This window comes from Cetorhinus maximus, chromosome 5 (assembly GCF_964194155.1).
Source record: "Cetorhinus maximus chromosome 5, sCetMax3.hap1.1, whole genome shotgun sequence".
Classification (NCBI taxonomy): domain Eukaryota; kingdom Metazoa; phylum Chordata; class Chondrichthyes; order Lamniformes; family Cetorhinidae; genus Cetorhinus; species Cetorhinus maximus.
The window spans coordinates 144,093,887-144,121,877 of record NC_135883.1 but is presented as its reverse complement, the minus strand read 5'-3'; the positions used below and the strand labels follow the sequence as shown (position 1 = coordinate 144,121,877).

The window sequence follows — 27,991 nt, the reverse complement described above, 5'->3', positions numbered from 1 at the left end:
GGGAAGGCAAATGGAATGTTAGCCTTTATTTCAAAGGGAATGGAGTATAAAAATAGGGAAGTCTTGCTAAAACTATACAAGGTACTAGTTAGAACATACCTAGAATACTGTGAACAGTTTTGGTCCCCTTATCTAAGGAAAGATATACTGGCATTGGAGGCAGTCCAGAAAAGGTTCACTAGGCTGATCCTGGGGATGAAGGGATTTTCTTGTGAGGAGAGGTTGAGTAGGTTGGGCCTGTACTCATTGGAGTTTAGAAGAATGAGAGGCGACCTTATTGAAACATATAAGATTCTTAGGGGGCTTAACAGGGTAGATGCTGAGAGATTGTTTCCCCTTGTGGGAGAGTCTAGGACCAGAGGGAATAATCTCAGAGTAAGGGGTCATCCATTTAAGACAGAGATGAGGAGGAATTTCTTCTGAGGGTAGTCAATCTGCGGAATTCTTTACCATAGAGGGCTGTCGGAGCTGGGTCGTTAAGTATCTTAAAGGCTGAGATAGACAGATTTTTAATCAGTAAGGGAATCAGGGTTATGGGGAAAAGGCAGGAAAGTGGAGTTGAGGATTATCAGATCAGCCATAGAAAAGTTACAGCACAGAAGGAGGCCATTCAGCCCATCTCTTCCATGTCAACCTGAGATCACCTGATCTCATTGAATGGCAGAGCAGTCTTGATGGGCCAAATAGCCTGCTTCTGTCTTTGAAGGAATCTCATGTGTTGTGGATAAAGGGGAGCTGGTGAATGTACTGTACTTATCAAATGCCTTCTGGAAATCCAAGCGCCACATCAAAGGTTATTGCAGAAAATAAAATCTCATGGTGTAGGGGTAACATATTGTCATGGATCGAAGATTGGCTAGCTCACAGGAAACAGAGTAGGCATAAATGGGTCTTTTTCTAGTTGGCAGGATGTAACGAGAGGTGTGCCATAGGGATCAGTGCTGGGGCCTCAACTTTTTACAATTTATATAAATGACTTGAATGAAGGAACCAAAGATATAGTTGCTAAATTTGTTGATGACACAAAGATAGGTAGGAAAGTAAGTTATGAAGAGCACATAAGGAGGTTACAAAGGGGCATTCATAGATTAAGCGAGTGGGCAAAGACAAGATAAATGGAGTATAATGTGGGAAAATGTGAATATGTCCATTTTGGCAGGAAGAATAAAAATGAAGCATATTATTTAAATAGTGAGAGGATACAGAGGGATCTGGGTGTCCTAGTGCATGAATCGCAAAAGGCTAGTATGCAGTTGTGAGGGGAATTGAATATAAAAGTAGGGAGGTTATGCTTCAGTTGAACAGGATACTGGTGAGACAACATCAGGAGTATTGTGTACAATATTGGTCACCTTATTTATGTAAGGATGTAAATGCATTAGAAGCAGTTTAGAGACGATTGACTAGACTAATAGCTGGAATGGGCAGGTTGTCTTATGAGGAAAGATTGGACATGCTCGGCTTTCATCCACTGGAGTTTAGAAGAGTAACAGGTGACTTTATTGAAACCTTTAAGATCCTGAGGGGCCTTGACAGGGTGGATGTGGAGAGGATGTTTCCTCTTGTGGGAGAATCTAGAACTAGGGCTCACTGTTTAAAAATAAGGGGTTGCCCTTTTAAGACAGATGAGGAGAAATATTTTCTGAGAGTATTGTGCCTTTGGAACTCTCTTCATCAAAAGGCAGTGGAATCAGGGTCTTTGAATATTTTTAAGGCGGAGGTGGATAAATTCAGGGGTGAAAGGTTATCAGGGGTTGGTGGGAATATGGAGTTCAGGGTAAAATCAGATCAGCCATGATCTTGTTGAATGGCAGAGCAAGCTCAAGGGGCTGTGCGGCCTACTCCTGCATCAAGTTTGTACATTGAAGCTTTTCATCTTGCACTCATCAGGACAAATTGCAAAAATACCAAATGTAGAGGGAACAACAATTTATACTGTATGAGAAGAGAGTGCTGTCCACTTGCCAACCAATCAGCACTCTCTTCTCATGCAGCATAAATTGTTGTTCCCTCTTCATTTAGCGTTCTTGCGAATTGTCCTGTGAGTGCAAGACAAAGAAGCTTTGACAACACGTGTCTTTATTTTTCAGCAATAATCAATTGCTTTACTACCAAACGACTATTTGTATGAAAGAAATTGCAACAGCGTCCACCAGAAATGCAAAACCTTTCTCGAGTTTAAAAAAATAGTGAAAAATCTAGTAACCCTGTGTTGCTTTTTGATTTATTTAAAATTTACATGTGAAAAATTGATGCAACTGCTTGTGGAAGGTTTTTTTTTATTCCATTGGTTTAATTTTTGGGATGTGTGTGAGAAATACACTACAAAGTGGCTACTTGTTCTGCAATAAGTAGATTTATTGTTAAGTGGGGAACAAGTAATCATGTGAACAAGGCCTGTTTACTATGTGTGCTTGAGCAGCTTATTCCTATGTTTCACGTTAATCTGTTTTTGTTAATACATGCAATGTTCTTTACTCTTACTGATGTAATTGCCATTTTTCAAACAACAGCTGCTACTTTTATGACCTTTACACAGCGACATGTCACAACTCCACTCATGTCTGCTGCCACTGATTCAGTTGTACAAGTACTCGCCCCTGTTGAACTGTTGTACAGGCCAGGACCACCCCGGGTTCAGTGCTGATTTAGCAGGTCCTGTTGACCGCTGAGGTTTTCTTTATTACCCACAAGGTTACTACATACATACACGGATTGCCTAATTTGAACAAGCTACTGAAGTGCCGAGTGGGTGATCCATTTTGGCCTCCTCCCGAGGTCCCCAGCATCACAGATGCCAGCCTTCAGCCAATTCGATTCACTCCACATGATATCAAGAAACGGCTGAAGGCACCGGGTACTGCAAAGGCTACGGGCCCTGACAATATTCCAGCAATAGTACTGAAGACTTGTGCTCCAGAACTTGTCGCGCCCCTAGCCAAGCTGTTCCAATGCAGCTACAACACTGGCATCTACCCGGCTATGTGGAAAATTGCCCAGGTATGTCCTGTCCACACAAAGCAGGACAAATCCAACCTGGCCAATTACTGCCCCATCAGTCTACTCTCCATCATCAGTAAAGTAATGGAAGGGGTCATCAACAGTGCTACCAAGTTGCACTTGCTTAGTAATAACCTGCTCACTGATGTTCAGTTTGAGTTCTGCCAGGGCCACTCAGCTCCTGACCTCATTACAGCCTTAGTCCAAACATGGACAAAAGAGCTGAACTCCAGAGTTGAGGTGAGAGTGACTACCCTTGACATCAAGCCAGCATTTGACAGAGTTTAGGATCAAGGAGACCTAGCAACACTGGAGTCAATGGGAATCGGGGGAAAACTCTCCGCTGGTTGGAGTCATACCGAGCACAAAGGAAGATGGTTGTGGTTGGAGGTCAGTTCCAGGACATCACTGCAGGAGTTCCTCAGGGTAGTGTCCTAGGCCCAACCATCTTCAGCTGCTTCATCACTGACCTTCCTTCCATCATAAGGTCAGAAGTGGGGATGTTCGCTGATGATTACACAATGTTCAGCACCATTCGAAACTCCTCAGATACTGAAGCAGTCCATGTCCAAATGCAGCAAGACCTGGACAATATCCAGGCTTCAGCTAATAAGTGGCAAGTAACATTCACGCCACACAAGTGCCAGGCAATGACCATTTCCAACAAGAGAGAACCTAGCCATCGTCCCTTGATGTTCAGTGGCGTTACCATCACTGAATTCCCCCACTATCAACATCCTGGTTACTATTGACCAGAGACAAAACTGGACTAGTCATATAAATACTATGGCTACAAAAGCAGGTCAGAGGCTAGGAATCCTGCGGCCAGTAAATCACCACCTGACTTCGCAAAGCTTGTCCATCATCTACAAGGCACAAGTCAGGAGTGTGATTAAAATACTCTCCATATGCCTAGATGAGTACAGCTCCAACAAGGCTCTAGAAGCTTGACACCATCCAGGACGAAGCAGCCCACTTGATTGGCACCACACCCACAAACATTCAATCTCTCCCCCACCAACGTACAGTGGCAGCAGTGTGTACCATCTACAAGATGCACTGCAGGAACTCACCAAGGCTCCTTAGCCAGCACCTTCCAAACCCACGACCACTACCATCTAGAAGGACGAGGGCAGCAGGCGGGAGAGCAAGATCAAGCCGGAGGACCAGTGACACCTTACAGAGATGGTGGCAGGCCAGACGCTCCCTGCCCCAAATGATGGGGCCGCGGGCAGAAAAGTCAGCACTCGTGGCCCAAACGAATCCCCTGGTGGGGTTTCTGCCCCTCTCCATGGGTCTACTGGTGTCATTCCTATTCATTTCTGAAATTCAATGGATGCATCTGAGGGTGCCGCCTCCATTTTGAGGCACCCTCATCTTTCCTTTCAACACCTACCTCTCCCAGAGGGTCTGGCTGTGGCCCCTCTGATTGGGCCTGCACCCTCAGGAACTCGCCCATCATCCTTAATTGGACGGTGGACATGGAGGCAGCTGCCTCCTGGAATATTTCACCAGAGTGCACACTGTAGGCCAGTGTGGGGTTGGGAACTGGAAATGGTCCGGCTCGGGTTCTTCCCCAATTGAGCAGGAAGGTGAAACAAACTCACTTTAGTGATACCATGAATATGGTGAGTTATGTCCCAAACATTCTGTCAGAAAGCTGCATAAAAATAAAAAAGAAGTTTGCTGAGTACTGAGGCTGTCAGCACAGGTGCCAGATTAGTCTCAGATGCTTCATCAAAATGGCTGTTCTTCATGTTTGAGTCTAGCCACTGAGGAAATTTCCTCTCTAGAGGATCTGAGTAAATCTTGATCCTGACTTCACCTGGAACCCTCTCCCTAACAGCATTGAGAGGGCACCTTCACCACACATGCAGTGGCTCAGCACACCTCCTCAAGGGCAACTAGGAATGGGCAATAAAGATTAGCGTCATCAGTGAACCTGACCTGAATTTACAAGTAGAGTATCCACGGAAGTCGATTTTCCAGCTGGAGTCATGGGTAACAGTCAGCCATGGGAGCCCTGGGCTCTTAACTTTCTCCCTCTTAACTTTTATGCTTTTATTCATTCATGGGACGTGGGCATCGCTGGCTGGGCCAGCATTTATTGCCCATCCCTAATTGCCCTTGAGAAGGTGGCGGTGAGCAGCCACCTTGAACCGCTGCAGCCCCATGCGGTTTAGGTACACACACACTGCAGCTGAGGAGGGAGTTCTGGTCTCACTCACTGTTTTTACCTCAGCCCCTGATTGAACCCTCCATTATTCTCTATTGCTCCATCCATGGGGCAGGCTGAGAACGGGCCAGACTTGCCCAGTGAGGCCAGGCGAGTTTGAATGTTGCTTCATGCTGGAATCCAAATTGTGATCATCAGGGTTGGGAATCCAGTCTCAAGTGAAACCATGGCCCAATTCCCTACCATTGAGTTTAAAATAAATGTTGTAAATCTACACTCCATATTAGTTTTATAATATTGATGCAATGCCAGCCTTCAGAGAGTGATCTTTCAGTTCAATGTGCTACTGATCTGTTTGTGCTTATCACACCACAGCTTGTTTTGACTGAGAGGTTGAAGGTGTCTTAATACAGTACAGCAATACATTGAATAGATCTGTGGGGTTAATCAATATAATGCAGTAATGACTGAAATCCAGACAAGTGCTCTTTTCTCCCTTAACAATACAGTCCATGAAAAAAAGGTGGGTGGGTAAATATTGCAATTTGTAGTTAAGATCCTGAGAGTGGTTTTTAAACATATCACAAGAAATAGGAGCAGGTGTAGGCCATTTGGCCCCTCAAGACTGCTCCACCAGTCAATAAGATGATGGCTGATGTGATGTGGCCTTAACTCCACTTTCCTGCCTGCCCCCCCCTCCCTCATAGCCCTTGACCCCCTTGTCAATCAAAACTGTCTAACTCCGCCTTGAATATATTCAATGACCCAAGCTGCCTCCACTGCTTGCTGTGGGAGAGAATTCCAAAGACTAATGACCCTACGAAAGAGGAAATTCCTCCTCATCTCCGTCTTAAATGGGCGATCCCTTGTTTGAAACTGTGCACCCTAGTTCTAGGTTCCCCCACAAGGGGGAAACATCTTTCAGCATCTATCCTGTCGAGACCCCCTCAAATCTTAATCGTTTCAAAGGCTGAATGTCTTTTTCATTTGTAACAACTGAGTTAATGTAGGTTTTTTGAAACAACTTCAGTGTTGGGAGGTTTTCCCCCCCATCTCTTCCCCGGCCTTTCTAACCTGACCTACCCTAATTTGAAAGGGGTCACTGTGGTTTATAGCACTATTGGAAAAATGTGTTTAAAGCTCTCATTGGTCGCAGTTGTTTACTTGGCCCTATGGAGGGAGCCCTGTCACCCTAGCCTGATGCAACTTCGCTTAAATTAAGTTGTCCGGACCCACCTGAGTTTCTACTTTTTTTTTGGCTGTTCACAAACTGATGTGGTAAACCATACATCATAATCAACAATCTTGCCTGGAAAGGTCGATCAGCAACCTGAGTTGCCCTCTTTAAGTTACTCTGTGTACACAGCCGTGCAAGGAATAATTAAAAGGGCCTTTGACTTGAATAAATTACCTTCGCACCCCAAGAAAAAGATTAAAGGCTACGTTATCAATTAGTCTTCGTTAAACCCCCGCAGACCTATCAGTCACAGTGAAAACAATGCTGCAGGTGCTCGCCAGTGAGATTATCTTGTTCTGTTTTTGCTCTTGTCAATCTGACGGAAAGCCCGTACGATTTATTTGCTTCTTTCTCTTTCTCTCTCTCTCTCTCTCTCTCTTTCTGTGCGGCTTTTGTGCCACTGCCAACCCCCCCACCTCCACCCCCTGCAGAACGAGCTGCTGGTCTCTGCTGTCGCTTGGTGGTCCCTTGCCATAAGGGTATGCCAAGGCTTGCTGACCTCTCTGTGAAAACCAAAGACGTGTGGGAAATTCCCCGTGAATCTCTGCAGTTAATCAAGAGGCTTGGAAATGGGCAGTTTGGGGAAGTCTGGATGGGTATGAAACTAGAACGATTTTGTACCTCCTCCCAGACACCTGGGAGGGGGGGGTCTGGTGTAAACAAGGAGTGATGGAAGGCAGAAGGAGTTCACTGTGCGCATTAGGTCGACTCCAATCGTAAGTGTGGTTAATAAATTCACTCAAAAATACCTGGAGTTTCGTGCAGTCCATTGGCTATTTGCAAGGATCCAGTCACGGTTACCAATTCCACCAAATCCAGGAAAACATGGTCTCGTTTGAAAATGATTGTAGAAGGGTAAAAAGTGTGTCTTGGTCACTTCCTTTCTAAAGAAAAAGAACGGAAAGAAACATTTTGACGGTCTAGAATTACTGGAGTCGGACAATGAGCTGCACTTTTGACACTTCAACTTCCATCCTCATTGACTGCATGCGCTTCATTGAATTTTAAACCCTGTTCCCATTGCATCTATTCTCCGTAGAGTCAGCTGATGGTTTGTGCTATAACTTAACAACGTTTTGTACAAACATGATACCGCAAACTGTGGGATTAGCTAAAGATTCTTGGGAAATTTTACGGGATTCCCTAATCTTGGAGAAAAAGCTTGGTCAGGGATGTTTCGCCGACGTGTGGTATGGTAAGGTGCTCAGAAGCTTTCTTCTATAATCTTAAGATCTGTTTCAAAATTCATTCAAACGTTGAAAAACAGAAAGCGGCCCAAAAACCAAAAGGTGTCCGGAATACTGGGCAGTCATTGGTAACGTTTCGTCGGCAGCGCTTTATTATTTAATTGATCTTTAATGTGGAACATGTTGTGCATCATATGTCAAAGGGCAGTAGTTATAGGGAACACTGTTCTAAATCAAATAAAGCCATTCCCAAATAGATGCCAACTTCCTTGAATAGGAATCCAGAAGCATGACTTAATTTTGAGCTGGGCCTTTCAAGGGTGATGTCAGGAAATGCTTCCCCACACCCCCAACCACACCCCTACACCATTGGAAATCTCAAACTCTCTCGCCCGAAACGCTGCTGAGGCCGGGCATCAATTGAAAATTTCAACCCTGAGATTGACAGATTGTCATTCTGTAAAGGTATTAAAGGAATACAGAGGAAAGGGAGTTGAGGCACCAGCCACCATCTCCTTGAATGGCAAAGCAGGCTTGAGGGGCTGAATGATCTGCTCCTGTTCCTTTGACCTTTACTGGGCTGAGCATTGGAGGAAATTTTCAAGGTTTCAAGCTGGTGCTGGGATTTTTCGCTGCTGCCAATTTAGGCACGCATTTGTTTTGATGCGTTGGTGAACTATGTGGCACCCTGAGACCACCTGCAGCCACCAGCTCCACACGACGTACTTCCATCCCACCCTGCCGTTCAGGAAAGCCTTGTGTTTTGTAGTTATGAAGATCGTTAGCCTGTGTAAATACACAGGACATGCTTGTGTCCAAGGCAACATGGAGAGGAATTTCCCAGACATTTTTTCCCCCCCCAAATTAACCTGAGAATCGAAAGTAAAAGCAAAATACTGCAGATGCTGGAAATCTGAAATAAAAACAGAAAGTGCTGGATAAACTCAGCAGGCCCGGCAGCATCTGTGGAGAGAGAAACAGAGTTAGCGTTTTTGAGTCCGTATGACTCTTCAAGCTCTGAAGAAGAGTCCTACGTACTTGAAACATTAACTCTGTTTCTCTCTCCACGGATGCTGCCAGGCCTGCTGAGTTTTTCCAACATTTTCTGTTTTCATAACCTGAGAAATCACCTTGTTTCTCACCTCAGTTTCAGGTGGTCAGGGCACAACGTGTCGTTAATTGTATGGGACAGGCTGGATGGGCCACTTCTCCTGTCAGTCATTTTTCATCTGAAGGGCCCAGCCTGAAGCTACCCCTACGAGAGCTGCCAATGTAGTCGGGGGAAGCCAATCCTGGTATCAAACTGGCCCGTGCTACACCACGGGCTCTAGAGTCTGAATGTTGCCTCCAGTCATTTGATGGCGTAAGCAGCAGTCTCATTCTCTTTGTTGAACCACAGAACAAGGGGTATCTGAATAGTAGCATGTAATAGATAATAATACCTCAGTTAGATCGTTGCTCGCTATGCTAAACTCGGGGAATTCAAGCCAAGTTTACGCAGCACGGCCTCACAATTTAACCATTTAAGCCCCAATATCGTTCTGGTGAATCTGTGCTGTGTATACCTGATGAGGTCAAATTTTCCTCATTTATGAAAATGTTTTCCTCTTTCTGTGCATATTACACAGCATTGTAGAACCAAGAGGCCATTCAATCACTTGTACATGGTATATGCATTGGAACAGGCAAGTTAACACTTCACTTCCCCTACACAAAATGGAATGGAGCCTAATCTTTCAGCCCCAGTTATGTACTTAGTGGCCCAGCTATATCCAAACACTTCAAGCCAACTTGGAACTTTATTTAAAGTTTTGAAATTGGGTGCTAATGGGTTGGTATCATCAAAGTTGCATCATGTGATCAGCATGTCATTTAACAGCATGTCACATTGGCTTAACATGGCTTCTAAATCAGTTTTACTGCCAAACCTAAAATGACTATCATAAACTACTGTAAGTCTGGCTCAGATATTGCATGTGTTTGCATCAATTGGCTAAGTTAAAGCTACAGGCATGTAAAGTCTGGCCGAAAAATTCCTCTTAAAACCAATGTGTTAGCAACATAACTGGCTGCTCCCCTATCTCACAGATCTCGAAACTAACCAGGACGTTATGATCTTAGCAGTTCTTGCTTTTGTTACCTTTTTGTCATTTCATTTCTTTTAATCATTTTAAATTTATGTATATTGAACCTTTTTTTTGTGCTTTGGATGAAGGTACTTGGAATGGAACCACTAAAGTGGCCGTGAAGACTCTGAAACCGGGCACCATGTCTCCAGAGTCCTTCCTTGAAGAAGCTCAGATCATGAAGAAATTGAGACATGACAAATTGGTTCAGCTTTACGCTGTGGTCTCTGAGGAGCCTATCTACATCGTCACCGAGTACATGAGTAAAGGTAGAATCACCTTGTCATTTTATACTGAAGTTAACGTTTTTAATGTGTATAGTTATTTTTATTCACTGCTGCATAATTGTTAGGAGAAACAAGAGGGCAGCCTCGGACAGTCAGACAGAGAGCTTTCACTCCCACTCAGTAGTGTGAGGGACTTCTTAAACGCAAAAAGTTTGCATTCCAGTAAAGTGACCTCTTGGTTCCTCCATTTTCTGTCACACAATCGGACTCAATTAATTGGAATTAAAAAGGAAATGTGCACCATGGCTGCTAATGAGCAACAATGCTACTCATCTGGGACAGGTTATATTTCTAATGTGAGGCACCCTTTGACCAATGCAGGTTTTTTTGCAAAGCAATTATTTGAGGAAAATTGCATCAGCCGAGAGGCGAAATGTTTTGAAACCACAAAGCTGGATCTCCCAGCTGGGAGAGGAGAATGATATATGTTGTCAAGTTTTTATCTAAAGGTAGTCCCTTCTAACCTAGTCACAATATACCAGGGAGTTTAAAAGCCAGCCACAGTCAGAGTGAGACAAATGTGAAATCCTGTTCTAGCATAGACTCAATGGGCCGAATGACCCTCTTTCTGTGCCATAAATAAATGACTCTGTCTGGGGACAAACTTGCTTAAAGAAGGAACAAAGCTGAGTATTTCAAACTTATTCTATTTTGAGGAATTGGTTGGGTTAATATCTATGATAAATATGTATGAAATTGCTGTTAGATCTTTGCTTATTCTTTGTGTAATAAGTTTACTAAGTTTGCCAGGATACTAAACTACTTTTTGAAGGCACGAGAAAGGTCCCACAAAGAGACAGGATAGTCACATAGCTAAAGGAATTTGCAGCAAAGGCTTCTGTTTGTTATTCTGACCTCTTTATAACGACCTGTGATAATATTCTGGTGGCTGCATATGAGAGATAAAATACTAAAGTGGAAATATTTCAAATATCGGGAAAGGAAATCCAAAAAGCATATAAGGCATCCTTTTTATATATGGGAATTGCTGTTTGACTGGGAATTGACTTCCTTCCTGACACTCAGTGCTAATCAACTGGATTACCAAAATCAGCTTATTCAGGATAACTAAGATTTTTGACTCGGAGTGAAAAAAATTAGTATCGAGTGGACTAAGGATGCTGTCCCTTAAACCCACAGTGAGAGACAATCTCTGACTGACCTGCCACATGGGGTCTCAATGTTACCTAGGTACCCATTGGATGGGTTATCAGTAGACTACCTTACATCTGAACAAAGGTGTGGTTCTCCTCTCCAAAGTGGACAAAATTATCCTCTATTTAAAAAGAAGAGAAACTGTTATTGGAGAGGGTAGAAGAAGAAATTAATTTTTTCCTTTAAGATTCCTGGGTGAGGTGAGAGTGACTGCCCTTGACATCAAGGCAGTATTTGACTGAGTATGGCATCAAGGAGCCCTGGCAAAACTGGAGTCAATGGGAATTGGGGAAAACTCTCCGCTGATTGAAGTCATACCTAGAACAAAGGAAGATGGTGGTGGTTGTTGGAGGCCAATTATCTCAGCTCCAGGACATCACTGCAGGAGTTCCCCAGGGTAGTGTCCTCAGCCCAACCATCTTCAACTGCTTCATCAATGACCTTCCTTCCATCATAAGGTCAGAAGTGGGGATGTTCGCTGATGATTGCACAATGTTCAGCACCATTTGCGACTCTTCAGATTCTGAAGCAGTCCATGTCCAAATGCAGCAAGGTCTGGACAATACCCGGCTTGGGCTGACAAGTGGCAAGTAACATTCGTGCCACACAAGTACCAGGCAATGACCATCTCCAACAAGAGAGAATCTAACAATCACCCCTTGACATTCAATGGCATTACCATTGCTGAATTCCCCACTATCAATGTCCTGTGAGCTACCATGGACCAGAAACTGAACTGGACTAGCCATATAAACACTGGTTTCAAGAACAGGTCAAAGGCTAGGAATCCTGTGGCAAGTAACTCACCTCCTGACTCCCCAAAGCCTGTCCACCATCTACAAGGTACAAAGCAGTAGTGTGATGGAATACTCCCCACTTGCCTGGATGAGTGCAGCTCCAACAACACTCAAGAAGCTTGACACCGTCCAGAACAAAGCAGCCCGCTTGATTGGCACCCCTTCCACAAATGTTCACTGCCTCCACCACTGACTAACAGTGGCAGTAGTGTGCACCATCTACAAGATGCGCTGCAGAAACTCACCAAAGCTCCTAAGACATCACCTTCCAAACCCACGACCACTACCATCTAGAAGGAGAATGACAAGGACAGCAGACACATGGGAACACCACCACCTGAAACTCCCCCCAAGTCATTCACCATCATGACTTGGAAATATATCGCTGTTCCTTCACTGCCGCTGGGTCAAAATCCTGGAGCTCCCTTCCTAACAGCACTGTGGGTGTACCTACACCACATGGACTGCAGCGGTTCAAGAAGGCAGCTCACCACCACCTTCTCAAGGGCAACTAGGGATGGGCAATAAATGCTGGCCTAGCCTGCAATGCCCACATCCTGTAAATGAATAAAAAATAAATTGAATAAATAAAATTACAGAGCCTTAATGCTGTTTTTGATGGTTGTGAATCTGCAATACAATGTGGCCCATAGTTTGGCATTCCCACTCAGAAATAACTCAGTGAGGCTGCCTTGAGATATTAAGTGATAGGGAGGGATTGGATTTCAAGGATTTTGCATCTGTTGATAGCTGAGTTGTGTAACTTCTGCATTCCAACCTGACACTAACTCGACTTTCATAGCTTGTTGTAGTTCTCATCTTGTTCTGGGAGTTAAGGTCAAGGTTTGGGCAAAAGAAAGTAAAAAGACGTGCCTCCCTTTGGTCTCCTCTCTGGAGCAAATGGACCAAATACAGTGTGATCTGGTTAAACTAACAAATGATCCACTGGAGGAGAAGGGTAAGCAGTGAATTACGCATATTTACGTCAAAATTACAGCACAGAGCCAGCTCATGCAGCCAACCTGCCTGCTCCAGGCGAGCCTCCTACCCGGGTTTCATCTAACTAATGAAGATAAGATGAATGTAGCTCCTGGTACTACGGGACACAGAGGAAAAAGATCTTGGGAGTACTTCAAGAGTTCATTGAAAAGATCAGTCTGGCATGTGATGAAGTAAACAAGGTTCTGGAGCACATAGTCAGCGATAGAGCAAAGGCCCAATGGGTGACGCTGAGCTTGTGTAAAGCATTCATTTAACCTGAAACAAAGACAAAAATAGCTGGAAAAACTCAGCAGGTCTGACAGCATCTGCGGAGAGGAACACAGTTAACGTTTCGAGTCCGTGTGACTCTTCATCAGAGCTAAGAAATATAGAAATGAGGTGGAATATAAACTGGTTGAGGGGGGTGGGACAGGTAGAGCTGGATAGAGGGCCAGTGATAGGTGGAGGCAAAGAAGAGATTGCCAAAAATGTCATAGACAAAAGGACAAAGGGGTGTTGGCAGTGGTGATATTAGCTGAGGAATGTACTAATGGTGACATTAAGAGTAGAAAGCAGGACGAGCAAGTGACAGATAGCCCTAGTGGGGGTGGGGTGGGGGGAAGGGATCAAAATAGGCTAAAAGGTAGAGATAGAATAATGGATAGAAATACATTTAAAAAATAATGGAAATAGGTGGGAAAAGAAAAATATATATTAAAAAAAAATTTACAAATTATTGGAAAAGGGGGGATCGGAAAGGGGGTGATGGAGGAGAGAGTTCATGATCTGAAGTTGTTGAACTCAATATTCAGTCCGGAAGGCTGTAAAGTGCCTAGTCGGAAGATGAGGTGCTGTTCCTCCAGTTTGCGTTGAGCTTCACTGGAACATTGCAGCAGGCCAAGGACAGACATGTGGGCATGAGAGCAGGGTGGTGTTGAAATGGCAAGCGACAGGGAGGTCTGGGTCATGCTTGCGGACAGACCGAAGGTGTAGAGGAGACCACATTGGGAGCAACGAATACAGTAGACTAAATTGAGGGAAGTGCAAGTGAAGCGTTGCTTCACCTAAAAGGAGTGTTTGAGCCCTTGGACGGTGAGGAGAGGGGAAGTAAAGGGCCAGGTGTTGCACCTTCGGTTGCATAGGAAGGTGCCATGGGAGGGGATTGAGGTGTAGGGGGTGATGGAGGAGTGGACCAGCGTGTCCCGGAGGGAACGATCCTTGCGGAATGCCTCCGGGGAGGTGGGGGGGGGATACTATTGAATATAAAACCACAAAGCTATGTTGAATTTGGAACTTGTGTAAGATGTTGGTTAGGCCACAGTTGGAGCATTTATTATCTGCACACCTCGCTTATAGGAATGACTACTGGGGCTGCAAAGATTCGCTAGAATGATGCATGAAGAAACCTGGACAAATTGGGACTTTCATGCTAGAGAAGTAAAAATGAAAGGTAGATCTAATGAGGTTTCAGATTTTGAATGGTGTGACTAGGGTAAATAGTAAAAAAAAATTTGTTGGTTTAGATTATCACTAGAAGAATGAAGGAAAGGAGGTCTCATGGTGCACTGGGTAGCCTCCCTGCCTCTGAAGCAGAAGCTCCAGGTTCAAGGACTTCCCACTTCAGGACTTGATGGTCAGTAAAGGTGCGTTTGTAACGCAGCCAAACAGGTTGAGGGGGGGCTGGGCTGGACAGTGTGGATCAGATTGGTCCCAACAGCATGGGGTTCGATCGCTAGTCCGGCTGGAGTGGATTTGGGACCTGCCTCCTTGTCCTATCCGTGGTGGAGGTTGTGGCATACTAGGTTGGATTGCCTTTGGACAGAAAACTCGAAGAAGAAAAAGAAGAAGAAGAAAAAGAATGAAGGGAGGAATTTGAATAACCACATGCCCGAATGAACATCGATGTGCAGAAGCTTTTGAGCTGAGGGTGCACAATTTCTTATGCGTTTCCACAGGCCACGTTCCACTTTGGGAGCAGGCAACTTACAAATTTACGCTGGTGCAGCATTTGAAAGGAGATTGATTAGGCAATTGGTTAAGATCAATAAAGGATTTGGTGGAAAAGGAAGGGAAATTGGATTAGTGTGGGTAGCCACAGTTGAAGAGTTATTGCTCTCATTCCTGTGATTTTTTAATGATTCCAAGGGATACAGGTCAACTGACGTCTAATAAATTGAGGTAATCTCAAACACTTGACCAGGGGCAATGGATTCAAGCTGAGAAGAGAGCAAATGAACACAGTTTAATTTAACTACTCTACACACAAGATGGAGAATGTGTGGAACCAACTGTCCAGGAAGGCCGTGGAGGTGAATAGTGTCGACAAGTTCAAGGAGAAGCTGTATGTTTGTCCTTGTACTAAAAGAACACCTTCCGGGTATAAGAAATTGTGGCTTAAATCTTGGACAAGGGGAGATTAACATCAATGTACTTCATTCTAGTCTTATGCAATCCTGTAATAAAAACACAAAGTGCTGGAAAAGCTCAGCAGGTCTGGCAGCAACTGTGGAGAGAGGAACAGAGTTAACGTTTTGAGTCCATATGACTGTCCTTTGGATGAAGAGTCAAATTGGACTTGAAACGTTAACTCTGTTTCTCGCTCCACGGATGCTGCCAGACCTGAGTTTTTCCAACACTTTCTGTTTTTATTTCAGATCTCCAGCACCTGCAGCGTTTTACTTTTATGTTATTGTGCAGTCCTGTGTCCATTTGTGTGAAATGAGGCTTTAGGTGAAACGCTACCCTTAGTGAAGCCAAAGAAACATTTCTTATTTCATAAAAGTGAGACAACCTTATCGTTCAGGCAGAGTTAATGCCAATTATATGCATGGAATCTGCTGAGTGGATTGTTTTTGCTGCTTTTGCAAACATTGAGCCACATTACCCCATCAGGTAGCAAATCTAGCCTATCAGTGGAACAGTACAGAACAAGGCTTTAATGGATCTAACAAGACTCTAACACAATATAACCATTGGATAAAATGGGCATAGTTCATTTCCCAGCATCATTACCACTCACCCACCCTTCTGCAAATTAAAAGGAAAGCTGTATGACAAAGTCTGAATGTATTGTCAAGGCTGCGAGGAAATACTTCCCAAAAGTTAAAACAAATAGCTACGAGCAAATGGCACAGACACCCTGCACATTAAATAATCCATTTCATTGCTCTCAAATGGCAGTACTTAAGCACTTAAGGTGGATATCTACACAATGCTGCCATAAGCAGTTTTATAAGGTCACTGGCGAACCTTGCAAATCTGTCAAAGCAAGTAACTCATTGATTAGTTTGGCTCATCTTTGACGACTGAAGCGGAGGACTGAGTTTCTCTTTTTCTCTTCTGTATTGTCCCTCTTTACACAATAGATCCATCACTGTTTCCTTCAGCAGCTGACCCGAATAGCCTTTTTCATCCAGTTTTTATTGATAGATTCTCTCCTGTTAGACAGTGCTGGTCATCCCAGCATCGCCACCTTTGCCCTTGTTTTAAAAACAGGGGTAACTGCAGGGCATCTCTTGTTGTGACTTAGACTTACAGAACCCCTCGCACATCATAGACTCTGCTTTGAGACCACTGACGCCACACAACATGTTGATGCTCTGTGAGGCGATTTAAGGCACGGGCTCAAGAGGACTAGATCTCCGTGACGATGACCCGTCGTGTCAACTGGAAGGCAAAGAGATCCCTCACTCGGAGGGGAGGGTAATCAGAGGGACACCTCACAAGGTCTCACCTCGTGAACCTTGAGACGTTCAGAGTACAAGTGGGATCGACCGCATTACTAAGAGTCTTGCAGCTGGGAACTGGCACACGCCCGAGGGTGAAAATGAAAGATATATGTTTACCATCCCGTTGAGTGGAAGTGGGAACGCTGGTCGCGTGATTATGTTCCTCCACCACACTCCCTTCAAAGGGAAAATAGCAAATACCGAATGACACACGATGGCTGAGATTGCAGCAGCCCAGTAAAGCCATTAAACCTGCATGAGATAAGAAAGTGCACTAAACATATTTTAAAATAAATGAAAGAGAGTGACCGGCCCTAATGTGCAAAATGAGCATGAGTGATACTTTTTATGGACCTTTGCGGTAGTGTGCCGGGTAATTGTGTTAATCTGGGTGAAAGAAAAACTGAAAAGCCTCCAGTTCAGAATGAGCAGAGTTTGCTGAAACTGCAGACAGATTCTTCTACTTATCTTTCCTGGCAAAAGTGCCTCCCGGTCGGAGTGTTTTTGATCCGTCTTTGTTTTACAATCCTGGTGCTTTCCTCCCACCTAAACGCTCTGTGATGATTGGCTGGGCAGTGCTGCTCCTCCCCAGCTTCACGGCCTTTCCCGTTGTTGAAGATGGAGGTGCCAGCCAGTGCATCCGTCTTTTTTTTCTTAAACCGAACACCAACATCAATGAAGCTCATATTATACAGGAGAAAAGGTGCTGGAGTTAAAGTGGGAACTGTAACTGGGGCTGTGGATAAAACGAAACAAATGTAGACACCGAGCGCTGAATTTTCATCATCGCGATGGGAAGCCAGAGCTAGGTCTGCTTTTGGGTCAGAAACGCACCTCCAGTGGGAAAGTGATTAAAGTTCAGATTTCCGCAGCCATGAGTCCTTACTTGATATGAGGACGGGTTTCCTGTCCCCCTTGGAGACGGTGGGGGTGGAGGCGAAGGCCGGTCAGATGAAGTGTGGGTCTAATTTAAACGCCCCTTGGCAGCCATCACCGAGGCTGCTGGTTGTCCTGAGGGAGAGATCTGCAGTTTTTGCCAAAGCCTCCCACTGCACCAGAGGGAAACAAGATGTTGCGGGGGAGCAGGAGGTTTGGCACCCAGGCCAGGGCAGGCCCTTGCTTCATTGATGCCAACCTGGATTTAATGCTGGAGACTGTGAAGGAGAGGAGGGTGGTTCTCTTCCCAGAGAGTGGCAGGAGGAGGCCACCTTGTCATGCAGCAGGGGCACCTCCCTGTTCAGCATAACCCTCCCTCCACCTCTTTTACCTCTGGCTCCTCCCACAGGAACATGGGATTTAGGAGCCGAAGTAGGCCATTTGGCCCTTCAAGCCTGTTCCACCATTCAATAAGATCATGGCTGATCTGGTGATGGCCTCAACTCCATTTTGTCATCTGCCCCTCATATCCCTTGACTCCCGTGTCTATCAAAAATCTGTCTAACTCAGCCTTGAATAAATCCAATGGGCCAGCCTCCACTGCTCCCTGCGGAAGAGAATTCTACACGCTAACAACCCTTTGAGAGAAAAAAGTTTCCTCATCTCCAACTTAAATGGTAGGCCTCTTATTCTTAAACTCTGTCCCCTGATGAGCTGTCTCTTTGCCAGACTCAACATCCTCCAGGCCCACACCTCTCTGCAGGGCTGTGTTATGAACAGTGCAACGGCTCACCGTGATGACCGAGGCCCTTGTAGGAGGGATTGGAGGGCACCACCCAAGCGGTTAAATCATCAGATCTCGCACTCAGGAGCCTGATGGCCTGTTCGATGGTTGTCCGGCTGAGCAGGTGGCATTGCTTGTATCGCCTCTGGCCGTACAGTCTTGGGATCCAGATGATTTACTCCTAACTCGCACAAAGCATAACATGATTCATTAATTATCAAATTCATCATTTTGTACGTCAAGACCTTAAGGGGTTGGTTGTGTGTGTATTTCTTTTAATTAGGTGTCTTAGGCTCAACCATCTTCAGCTGCTTCATCAATGACCTTCCTTCCATCATAAGGTCAGAAGTGGGGATGTTCACTGATGATTGCACAATGTTCAGCACCATTCGTGACTCCTCAGATACTGATACAGTCCATGTCCAAATGCAGCAAGACCTGGACAATATCCAGGCTTGGGCTGACAAGTGGCAAGTAACATTCGCATCACACAAGTGCTGGGCAATGACCATCTCCGACAAGAGAGAATCCAACCATCATCCCTTGATGTTCAATGGCATTACCATCACTGAATCCCTCACTATCAACATCCTGGGCATTACCATTGACAAGAAACTGGACTGGATTAGCCATATAAATACTGTGGCTACAAGAGCAGGTCAGAGGCTAGGAATCGTGCTACAAGTAACTCACCTGGCTCCTCAAAGCCTGTCCACCATCTACAAGGCACAAGTCAGGAGTGTGATGGAATATTCCCCACTTGCCTGGATGAATGAATGCACCTACAACACTGAAGAAGCTTGACACTGTCCAGGACAAAGCAGTGTGCTTGATTGGCACCACATCCACAAACATTCACTCCCTCCACCAACGCACAGTGGCAGCAGTGTGTACCATCTACAAGATGCACTGCAGCAACTCACCAAAGCTCCTTAGACAGCACCTTCCAAACCCACGACCACTACCACCTAGAAGGACAAGAGCAGCAGATAAATAGGAACACCACCACCTGGAAGTTCCCCTCCACGTCACTCACCATCCTGACTTGGAAATGTATCGCCGTTCCTTCACTGTTGCTAGGTCAAAATCCTGGAACTCCCTTCCTAACAGCACTGTGGGTGTACCTACACCACATGGACTGCACCAGTTCAAGAAGGCAGCTCACCGCCACCTTCTCAAGGGCAACTAGGGATGGGCAATAAATACTGGCCCAGCCAGCGAAGCCTGCATCCCGTGAATGAATAATTTTTTAAAATTACATGATTTTTTTTTTAATTCATTGTCGGGCTGTGTGTGTCACTAGCCAGGATGTCATAACGTTGCTCATTCGGGCGATAATGATACTTTGTTTTTTTAGAAACACAAAATTCGTTATTCAACATTATACTTTCCTTTATCAAACACGTGATGTTCAAATATAGAATTAGTCACGGAATTAAAGGCACCGCTATTCCCAGAATAAAAATTGTTTTGACTGACTTAAGCAGGGGGAAATTGCTGGCCTTCATAGTATATTGTTTGTAAAACTGCAAATCCTGCACCAAGAACAACAGGATATCTGTTACTTCAGTACAATATTCAGCGCTGCACAATTGCTGATAGTATCCATGGTTCCCAATACTCAGCCTCCATAAGGAGCACCAATTAGTCTTTCATTGTATAAAAGTGCAACAAGTTGAAATCTGATAACTTCAAGAACGTCTCTGAATTATAAGGATATATTTTCTTTTGTAGTTCAATTTTTTTTGCAGCAACCAGGCATAAACCTCTGAAGTTTATCCAACAGTGGCCCATCACGGTTGTGCCATCGTTTTGCCAGAACAATTGAAAACAAATCCCTCTGTTACTAGCCCTCTTGTTTTCAATGCTGCACAGTATTATTGGTCCAGCAATGTGTCATAGACACTAACCAGCAAAGTTGTCGTTTTAATTTCTCGTGGGACAAAAAGCACTTAGCTTCCATTTTTGCAACTTAGCAAAACAAGACAACCTACATTTTTGCATGATGTGTTTTGAAAAATCACGTAAAATAAAGATATGTTCTTGCCTTTGACACGTTTGTCACCAGTGTAACTCTAGTATTGATGCTCCTCAACAATAATATCATAATATTGTAAACCCTACTGACATAAAGATTGCTGCCCTCGAGCCTTCATGCTGATTCTGTCGCGATTATAAATGCGCTGAGCAGAGATTGTTGCTTGAGTGACCACATTTCAATTTTTTTTCACTCAGGGTGGGGCAATGAACAAATTTGAGAAAGATAAGCTTTGGCACAGCATTAAACATGAATTTCAAAAAGAAAAGGCTGGCTTATGAATAAACAGCTTGCTGAGCAAAAGAAAAAACACTTAATTGATTATTTATTACTCTTTTTAAAATTAAGACGACCATTTGAGTGTGAAAGGGTGAACGTGTGTGTATCCAGCTCACTCCCAGTCTCACGGCCCTCAAGTACTCACCCTCACCCCTGTGAGAGCGGATGAGTGCACCTTTCTGTGTGTTAGGGGTGAGAGTGAATGAGAACACTGAGGCTGAGCTACACACACACACACCCCCTCCCCCTCTCTCTCCCTTGCGCCCATCCGTGACCCCTCTCTCTCTCCCTCTCTCTCGTGCGCCCATGCATGATCTCTCTCTCTTTTTCTCTCTCTCTCTCTCTCTCTCTCCCCCCCTCTCCCTCCCCCTCTCTCTCATGCACGTGTGCACACGCACACACTTGCTCACCCTCTCTCACTCACTCACCCCCGTAGCCCCCACGGGAGAGGAACAAGCTGTGATTGGAGGAGCAATCCCCTGCAGAAGTTTTCAAACTCACTGACCTGTCTTGCCGGCATTTTTAACACATGCTCTTGAGGTGGGGGGGCCCCACATGGAGCCTGCAGGCCATGGGTTGGACAAGCCTGGTGTAGAGTAAATCCAGGCTGCCCCTTTCTTTCAGTGAATTTTGCACAATGTGCATATATGTTTTGAAGCATATTTGATGTAAAGAGGCTGCGTGAGAATCAAAATGGGGCAACACTCTAATCGCATTGCGTTGATTCTTAGCCCTTATAGTTTTAAATGAAAGAAAATGGTACAATGTTGTATAAAAAGGCTCCAGGCCTTAGACTACTTACTGAAAACGCCCATAGTCTGCCTTTAAATTTTGAATACATCCATCATGAATGGGCAAGATCAAACTCCTGTTCCTTATGTGAAAGGATAATTTGTTAGTTCACTAAAGATCAGTCTCTATCAAAAGTAGTAAAACGTATTTCTGCTGCTTAGGAGAGAGGCAGAAATTAACAATAGCAAAAACTGGGGCAAAAAATGTTATACAGCTTCTGAATTGCAAGTTCAAACTCTGTCAAATATTCAGCAAAATCATACCTTTTTACAATCTCTATATCCTTTCCCTTCATTCTTCGAATCCTTAGGCCCAGTTTTAACCCACTCTGTGCCATAGTCCTTTTCAGTTCCTTTTAAGCTGAGTAATAAATTCCTTATATTTGCAAGGAGGAGATTGAGGTCCAGGCTATGAGAATTCTGCTCCCTCATATTGGTTGCTTGGCCCGGTCACAACAACCTCACTAGCTTTAGCACCTTTTAACCTATCCTGCTGAAGATCAGTGGGCTGAGCAGTGATCAGGAATGGAACCATGCACACTCTGGCTCTCTGTGTCCCAGTACCACATCAGATGGCGCAAATACCCACTGAACCCATCAAGGAGGCATTAGCTCCTTTCCATTTCAGTGCAGAAATTTGATGTTAAGTTACATGTCATAGAGTGGATTCTTTATTTTATCACTATGAGCACTTGAGAGCGGATGGAGCAAAGGGACACATTTTCATCAGTTTTTGTGTAGGAAGGGATGCATGAAACTATCCCTCATTAAAACAAAATTCAGTCTTTCAGTGTCACTACATCCGTGATGCAAACATGCATGAGCATATCTAAGAGTAGAGATACCACATTTATGAAAGCCATGTAACCCATTTAGAAACCTAGTTTCAGTTCTTACGGCAAAACTTGAATTTGGTAACTAGATGATCATGCATGGTGTATGCGACTAAGTGTCTGGTCTTTCTGTAGAGCTGTCGAGCAGTAATTTCCTCCAATTCAATATTGAGAAGACCGAAAGAGCAATTTTCTTCGTCCCTGCCTCAGTCTCCATTGCCTAGCCTACAACTCCACCCCTCTCCCTTGCAACTGTCTGAGGCTCAACCAGACTGTTTGCAACCTCAGTGTCATATTTGACCCTGATATGAGCTTCTAATCACACATCCTCACCATCATTAAGCCTGCCTATTTCCACCTATGTAATGTCATCTAACTCCGCCCCTATCTCATCCCTGCCTTTCTTTACTTCTAGACTTGATAATCCAAACCCGCCTGGCCCATCTCCCATGTTTTACCCTCTGTGAACCTGAGGGCATCCAAAACTCTGCTGCGCTTGTCTGTGTCTCAGTACCACATCAGTACCACGCTTGTCTTAAGTTGCACCAAGTAATTGCTTACCTGTCACTCCTGTATTTGCTGACCTTGTTTTTTATTCCTTCCATGACCTCACCCATCCCTTTCTCTGTAATCTCCTCCATCCCTACAACACTCCGAGGTAGCTGCACTCCTCCAATTCCAGCTTCTTGAGCATCCTTGATTTTAATCATTGGCCGTGTCTTCAGCTGCAAAGGCCCTAAGCTTAGAATTCCCTCCCTCCTTTGGGATGTTCCTTAAAACCTGGTGCTTTGGTGATCTTCCCGAATATCTGCGTTGTGGCTAGGTGTCACATTTTGTTTGATTAAAGCTCCTGTGAAGTGTCTTGGGTGTTTTACTACAGAAACGGTACAAGTACAAGTTGTTAAATTTCACTGGAAGTCATGTAGATGCAACATTGTCCAAATTGCACAGACACTGACTCAGCCTGTGAGTGTACAAAAGTGAACATGTAGCTGTGACATTACTGATTAACACTGGAAGCCGTTAACACATTCTCACCTCCTATTTCAGGAAGCCTGTTAGATTTCCTGAAGGATGGAGAAGGAAGAGTCTTGAAGTTGCCCAACCTCGTGGATATGGCAGCACAGGTAAGGAATAAACACAGGAGAACTCCCAAACTATTCATTTAGTGGCCTTTATCCACAACCTTATTCACTAACTTCTTGTTGAACCTGGATTGACACAGGTTGCTGCAGGCATGGCCTACATTGAGAGGATGAACTACATCCACAGGGACCTGCGATCGGCCAATATTCTGGTTGGAGACAATCTGGTGTGCAAGATTGCTGACTTTGGATTAGCAAGGTTGATTGAGGACAACGAGTACACAGCACGTCAAGGTGAGTTGTTTGTGCATTTGTATCATGCCTGTTCTCCCGTGCATACGGATTCCATGCATGTTTATATAGAAATACGTTTTCTAATGCTGCAGTAATGAGTGCAAACAGTAGCTCCGATTTTTTTTTTTCTTAATTGTTCTATTGCTTATGGTTGTCTTTTCCTACATTGCAACAGTTCAAAAATATTTCATTTGTTGTAAAGGGGGAGACTGTGTCGTGGTGGTAATGTCACCACGACCCAGACTAATGCTCTGTGACCGTGACACCATTGTTGATTATCGTAAAAATCCAGCTGGTTCGCTAATGTCCTTCAGAGACGGAAATCTGCTGTCCATACCTGGTCTGGCCTGCGCATGACTCCAGGTCCACAGTAATGTGATTTGACTCTTAGCTGCCCTCTGCAATGGCCTAGCAAGCCAACTCAGTTCAAGGGCAATTAGGGATGGGCAACAAATGCTGGCCTTGCCAGCGACGCCCACATCCCATGAAAGAATTTAAAAAGAGAGTTCTGGGACATCCTGGTGAAAGGTGCTATCGAAATAAAGAAGCCTTTCTTTTCTTTGGTAATTAACATTTAATCCCTCCACCAGAAGTAGGAGGTGTTGGAACCACTCCAGGCAATTCTAATGCGCCTGAAAGGATGTAACTGTTTCCAACATGTACAATAACTTTACAGGCTCTGACTTGAAAAGAGCAAAATATATTCTAACAGTGGTAAATTCATAGTGGAGCCTAACTTAATCCATCTACCCCCTGACACCTGTGGCTGTCGGTCAGAGCAGCAGCTTGGAGATGTAGCGAGTATTAATATAGATAAGGAGAGAGAGATTGGGATAATAGCTGTCATCAAAACAATTAGTGGATAATTCTCCTCAAGAGGATAGCTTTGAACAATGTTCTGTGATGGTACAGCAGATTTTTCCAGTGGCTAGGTGAGCATACAAAACTGGGAGATCCCAGGTTAAATCCCAGCTCTTCTACTGATCCCTGCAGAGTAGAAGATTCTTCAGCAACCCTCCATGAGGGAGAAGGGAATGTGTCAGGATCCCTGGTCCTGACTGTCATCCCCTGAGTCCTGCTGGAAGTGTGGATTTGGGGATATCTGGTGAGGAGAGAATTGAGTGGAGTGTAGAAAACCAATGAGAAGAAGAAAATATTTTGTCCAAGTTGTGGAAACCTACAGACCTACCTGTACAAAGTAAAACTGGCTAGTCATCAGTCATTTGCAGTATATTTACAAATCAGTTAAAATAAGCAGAATAGAGCTCAACCAGTTAATATGGGAGAACAAGTACTAACTTGAATATAACATTGCTCTCATAGTTTAGTTTGGATGTGCAAACTCTAGATTACTATCAGTCCATTGATCTGTTGGACCTTGCGTGTAACATTTAATTAAGTAATAAAGGATGTTAGTTGAATTGATCCTGCATTTAATTACCTACATCGTATCATTGGATTACAGTTTTGGCCAATGTCCTTGGAGAAGAAAAAAAATACAGTACCTTTAGTTGAGCACAGATGAATGCTGAGCAGGAGCCTGGTGACAAATGATCAGTGCCTCTTTTGGCTTCTCTCCTGCTCTGACAGCTGCTGAATTTTAACTTTTATTTAGCAACTTAATTGTTTGATATTAAACGCAAACCTTTTTGTTTCACACAAAACATGATTATTCTATTCGCTTTAATAATTTTGGTTCAGTAGCGACAATTTGGGTCTGCGTGAACAGAATATAAACAAAATGTTGTGGGAATGTCATTTTTTTTAAAATTATTCATGGGCTGTGACCATCATTGGCAAGGCCAGCATTTGCTCATCCCAAATTGTGCTTGAGAAAGTGATGGTGAGCCACCTTTTTGAACCATTGGAGTCCATGTGAATTAGGTGTGTCTACAAAGCTGTTAGAGAGAGTTTCAAGATTTTGACCCAGTGACAGTGAAGGAACAATGACACATTTCCAAATCAGGATGATGTGTGGCTTGGGAGGGCACTTGCAGTTTGTGGTGTTACGGTGTGCCTGCTGACTACCACCTAGGTGGTAGAGGTCACGGGTTTGGAAGGTGCTGTCACAGAAGCCTTGGCAAGTTGCTGCAGTGTAGCTTTGTAGATGGTACACCCTGCTGCCACTGTGCAGAGGTGGTGGATGGAGTGCTGCTCAAGGGGGGCTGCCTTGTCCTGGATGGTATCGAGCTTCTTGAGTGATGTTGGCCATCCAGGTAAGTGGAGAGTATTCCATCACATTCCTTGACTTATGCCTTGCACATGGCTGAGGAACGATTTGGCATTTGCCACCCAGTTTACGCTGACATGTTAATGATGCCTCTTATATCAGCAAGTTCCAATTAAATTAATATTTACACTACCAACTTCCCATCAAAATCTGCCCAAGCTACCAAGTGAATAAATTAACCCCTACCTATTACCAAAGTCAGATAACAAAGTCATGAACTAACAATATTTAATCAACATTAGAATCATAGTTGTGCTTAAATATTAGTTATGCTAGTGAATAGCAGATAGACTTAATTAATAAAATAAGGAGCAGAGGTTACAAAGGCATAGAAAGTCAGCATTGTTATTAATTATAAATTTACTGCTGCGATCAGTGTCTGACATTGATCTAGATTGGTGAGATTAGTTTAGGATTAATCTCCTGAGATACCTGATAAGTTAACAGCATTAGATAGACAGTCTATTGAACATATTAAAGCCTATATGCTTGTAGTTAGCAATGTTTCCAGATCTAAAACAACAGTATCCTTATGAGCTGGTGTGGATGAACTGGTTGGTTTACCTTCATCTGGGAATACAGTGTTTGCCTTGTGTGACATCAGAGTGAATAACCTGCACCTGTCGCGATGCTGCCCACTATTCCTAGATCCCCTGTTCCTGGGTAAATCCAACTTGGTCAAGTAGCTTTGTTAGTATGAGATGGAATGAGAACAATAGCAAGAAATGATCAGAAATAACAAGGAAGAAGACACAGCTAACATACAGGTTCAGCAGGTAATAGGGAAGGCAAATGGAATGTTGACCTTTATTTCAAGGGGAATGGAGTATAAGAATAGGGAAGCCTTGCTAAAACTATACAAGGCACTACTTAGACCACAGCTAGAATACTGTGAAGAGTTTTGGTCTCCTTATCTAAGGAAAGATATACTGGCATTGGAGGCAGTCCAGAGAAGGTTCACTAGGTTGATCCCGGGTCTGGAGGGATTTTCTTATGGGGAGAGGTTGAGTAGGTTGGGCCTGTACTCATTGGAGTTTAGAAGAATGAGAGGCGACTTTATTGAAACACAAGATTCTTAAGGGGCTTGACAGGGTAGATGCTGAAAGGTTATTTCCCCTTGGGGGAGAGTCTAGAACCAGAAGGTATAATCTCAGAGTAAGGAATCACCCATTTAAAACAGAGATGAGGAGGAATTTCTTCTTTTGAGGGTAGTGAATCTGTGCAATTCTTTACCGCAGAGGGCTGTAGAGGCTGGGTCGTTAAGGATATTCAGGGCTGAGATTGACAAATTTTTAATCAGAATGGAAATCAGGGTTATGTGGAAAAGGCAGGAAAGTGGAGTTGAGGGTTATCAAATCAGCCCTGATCTCATTGAATGGCGGAGCAGGCTTGATGGGCCGAATGGCCTACTTGTGCTCCTATGTCCTATGGTCTTATGGCGGCTGGTGGATTAATATATCTGGAATTGAAAGCTAGTCTCAGTAATGGTAATGAACCCAGCCGGTTCACAAATGTCCTTTAGGGAGGGAAATCTGCCGTCCTTACCTGGCTTACATCTGACTCCAGACCCACAATAATATGGCTGACTCTTAACTGCCCTCTGAAATGTCCTAGCAAGCCACATTGTTCAAGGGCAATTAGGGATGGGCACCAAATGCTGGCCTTGCCAGCGATGCTCGCATGAAATAAAAATAGAATTCCTTTTTAAAATGTATTTGGCATTTTAGCATAGAAACGGAGCAAAATAATGTATGACATTCACAACAAGGTTGTCACCCTTCGTGTCATAAAAACCTGAAAAAGAATGGAATAAAGTAGCACATACAGCTTTAACGGAGATACAGCATTTGTGATTCTTTTTTAAATTCACTCATGGATGTGAGCCTCACTGACAGGTCCACCATTTACCGCCAGGCCCTAATTATCAGAAAGGACGACCCATTGTAAACTAAGGGCAGAATCTTCTGCCTGCTGGGCAGGCTGGTCAGGAGCCAATTAAGGCCTGCCCAGCGTGACGCTCAGCGTTACCTGTGCGGACGTGGGGGGGAGGAGGAGGGAGAGTCGGGACCTGCGTGCAAAAGAGCGCAGAAACCTCCGAGGCACAGAG

General features: G+C 44.2%; 1 protein-coding gene across 4 annotated transcripts in view; it reads left to right on the top strand.

Annotated features, from left to right (window-relative positions):
• The window catches only part of LOC144680987 (tyrosine-protein kinase Fyn), a 290,651-nt gene that overhangs the window by 249,019 nt on the left and 13,641 nt on the right, over nucleotides 1-27,991 (top strand). For 2 of the 4 annotated variants that reach the window (XM_078542617.1, XM_078542618.1), the window contains exons 8-11: nucleotides 6,845-7,009; nucleotides 9,816-9,995; nucleotides 23,326-23,402; nucleotides 23,501-23,654. In XM_078542617.1, the coding sequence (XP_078398743.1) occupies nucleotides 6,845-7,009; nucleotides 9,816-9,995; nucleotides 23,326-23,402; nucleotides 23,501-23,654 (576 nt within the window). Of the gene's footprint in view, nucleotides 1-6,844; nucleotides 7,010-7,452; nucleotides 7,609-9,815; nucleotides 9,996-23,325; nucleotides 23,403-23,500; nucleotides 23,655-27,991 lie in introns of all 4 variants that reach the window. The other 2 variants (XM_078542620.1, XM_078542619.1) reach the window with 2 other exon arrangements.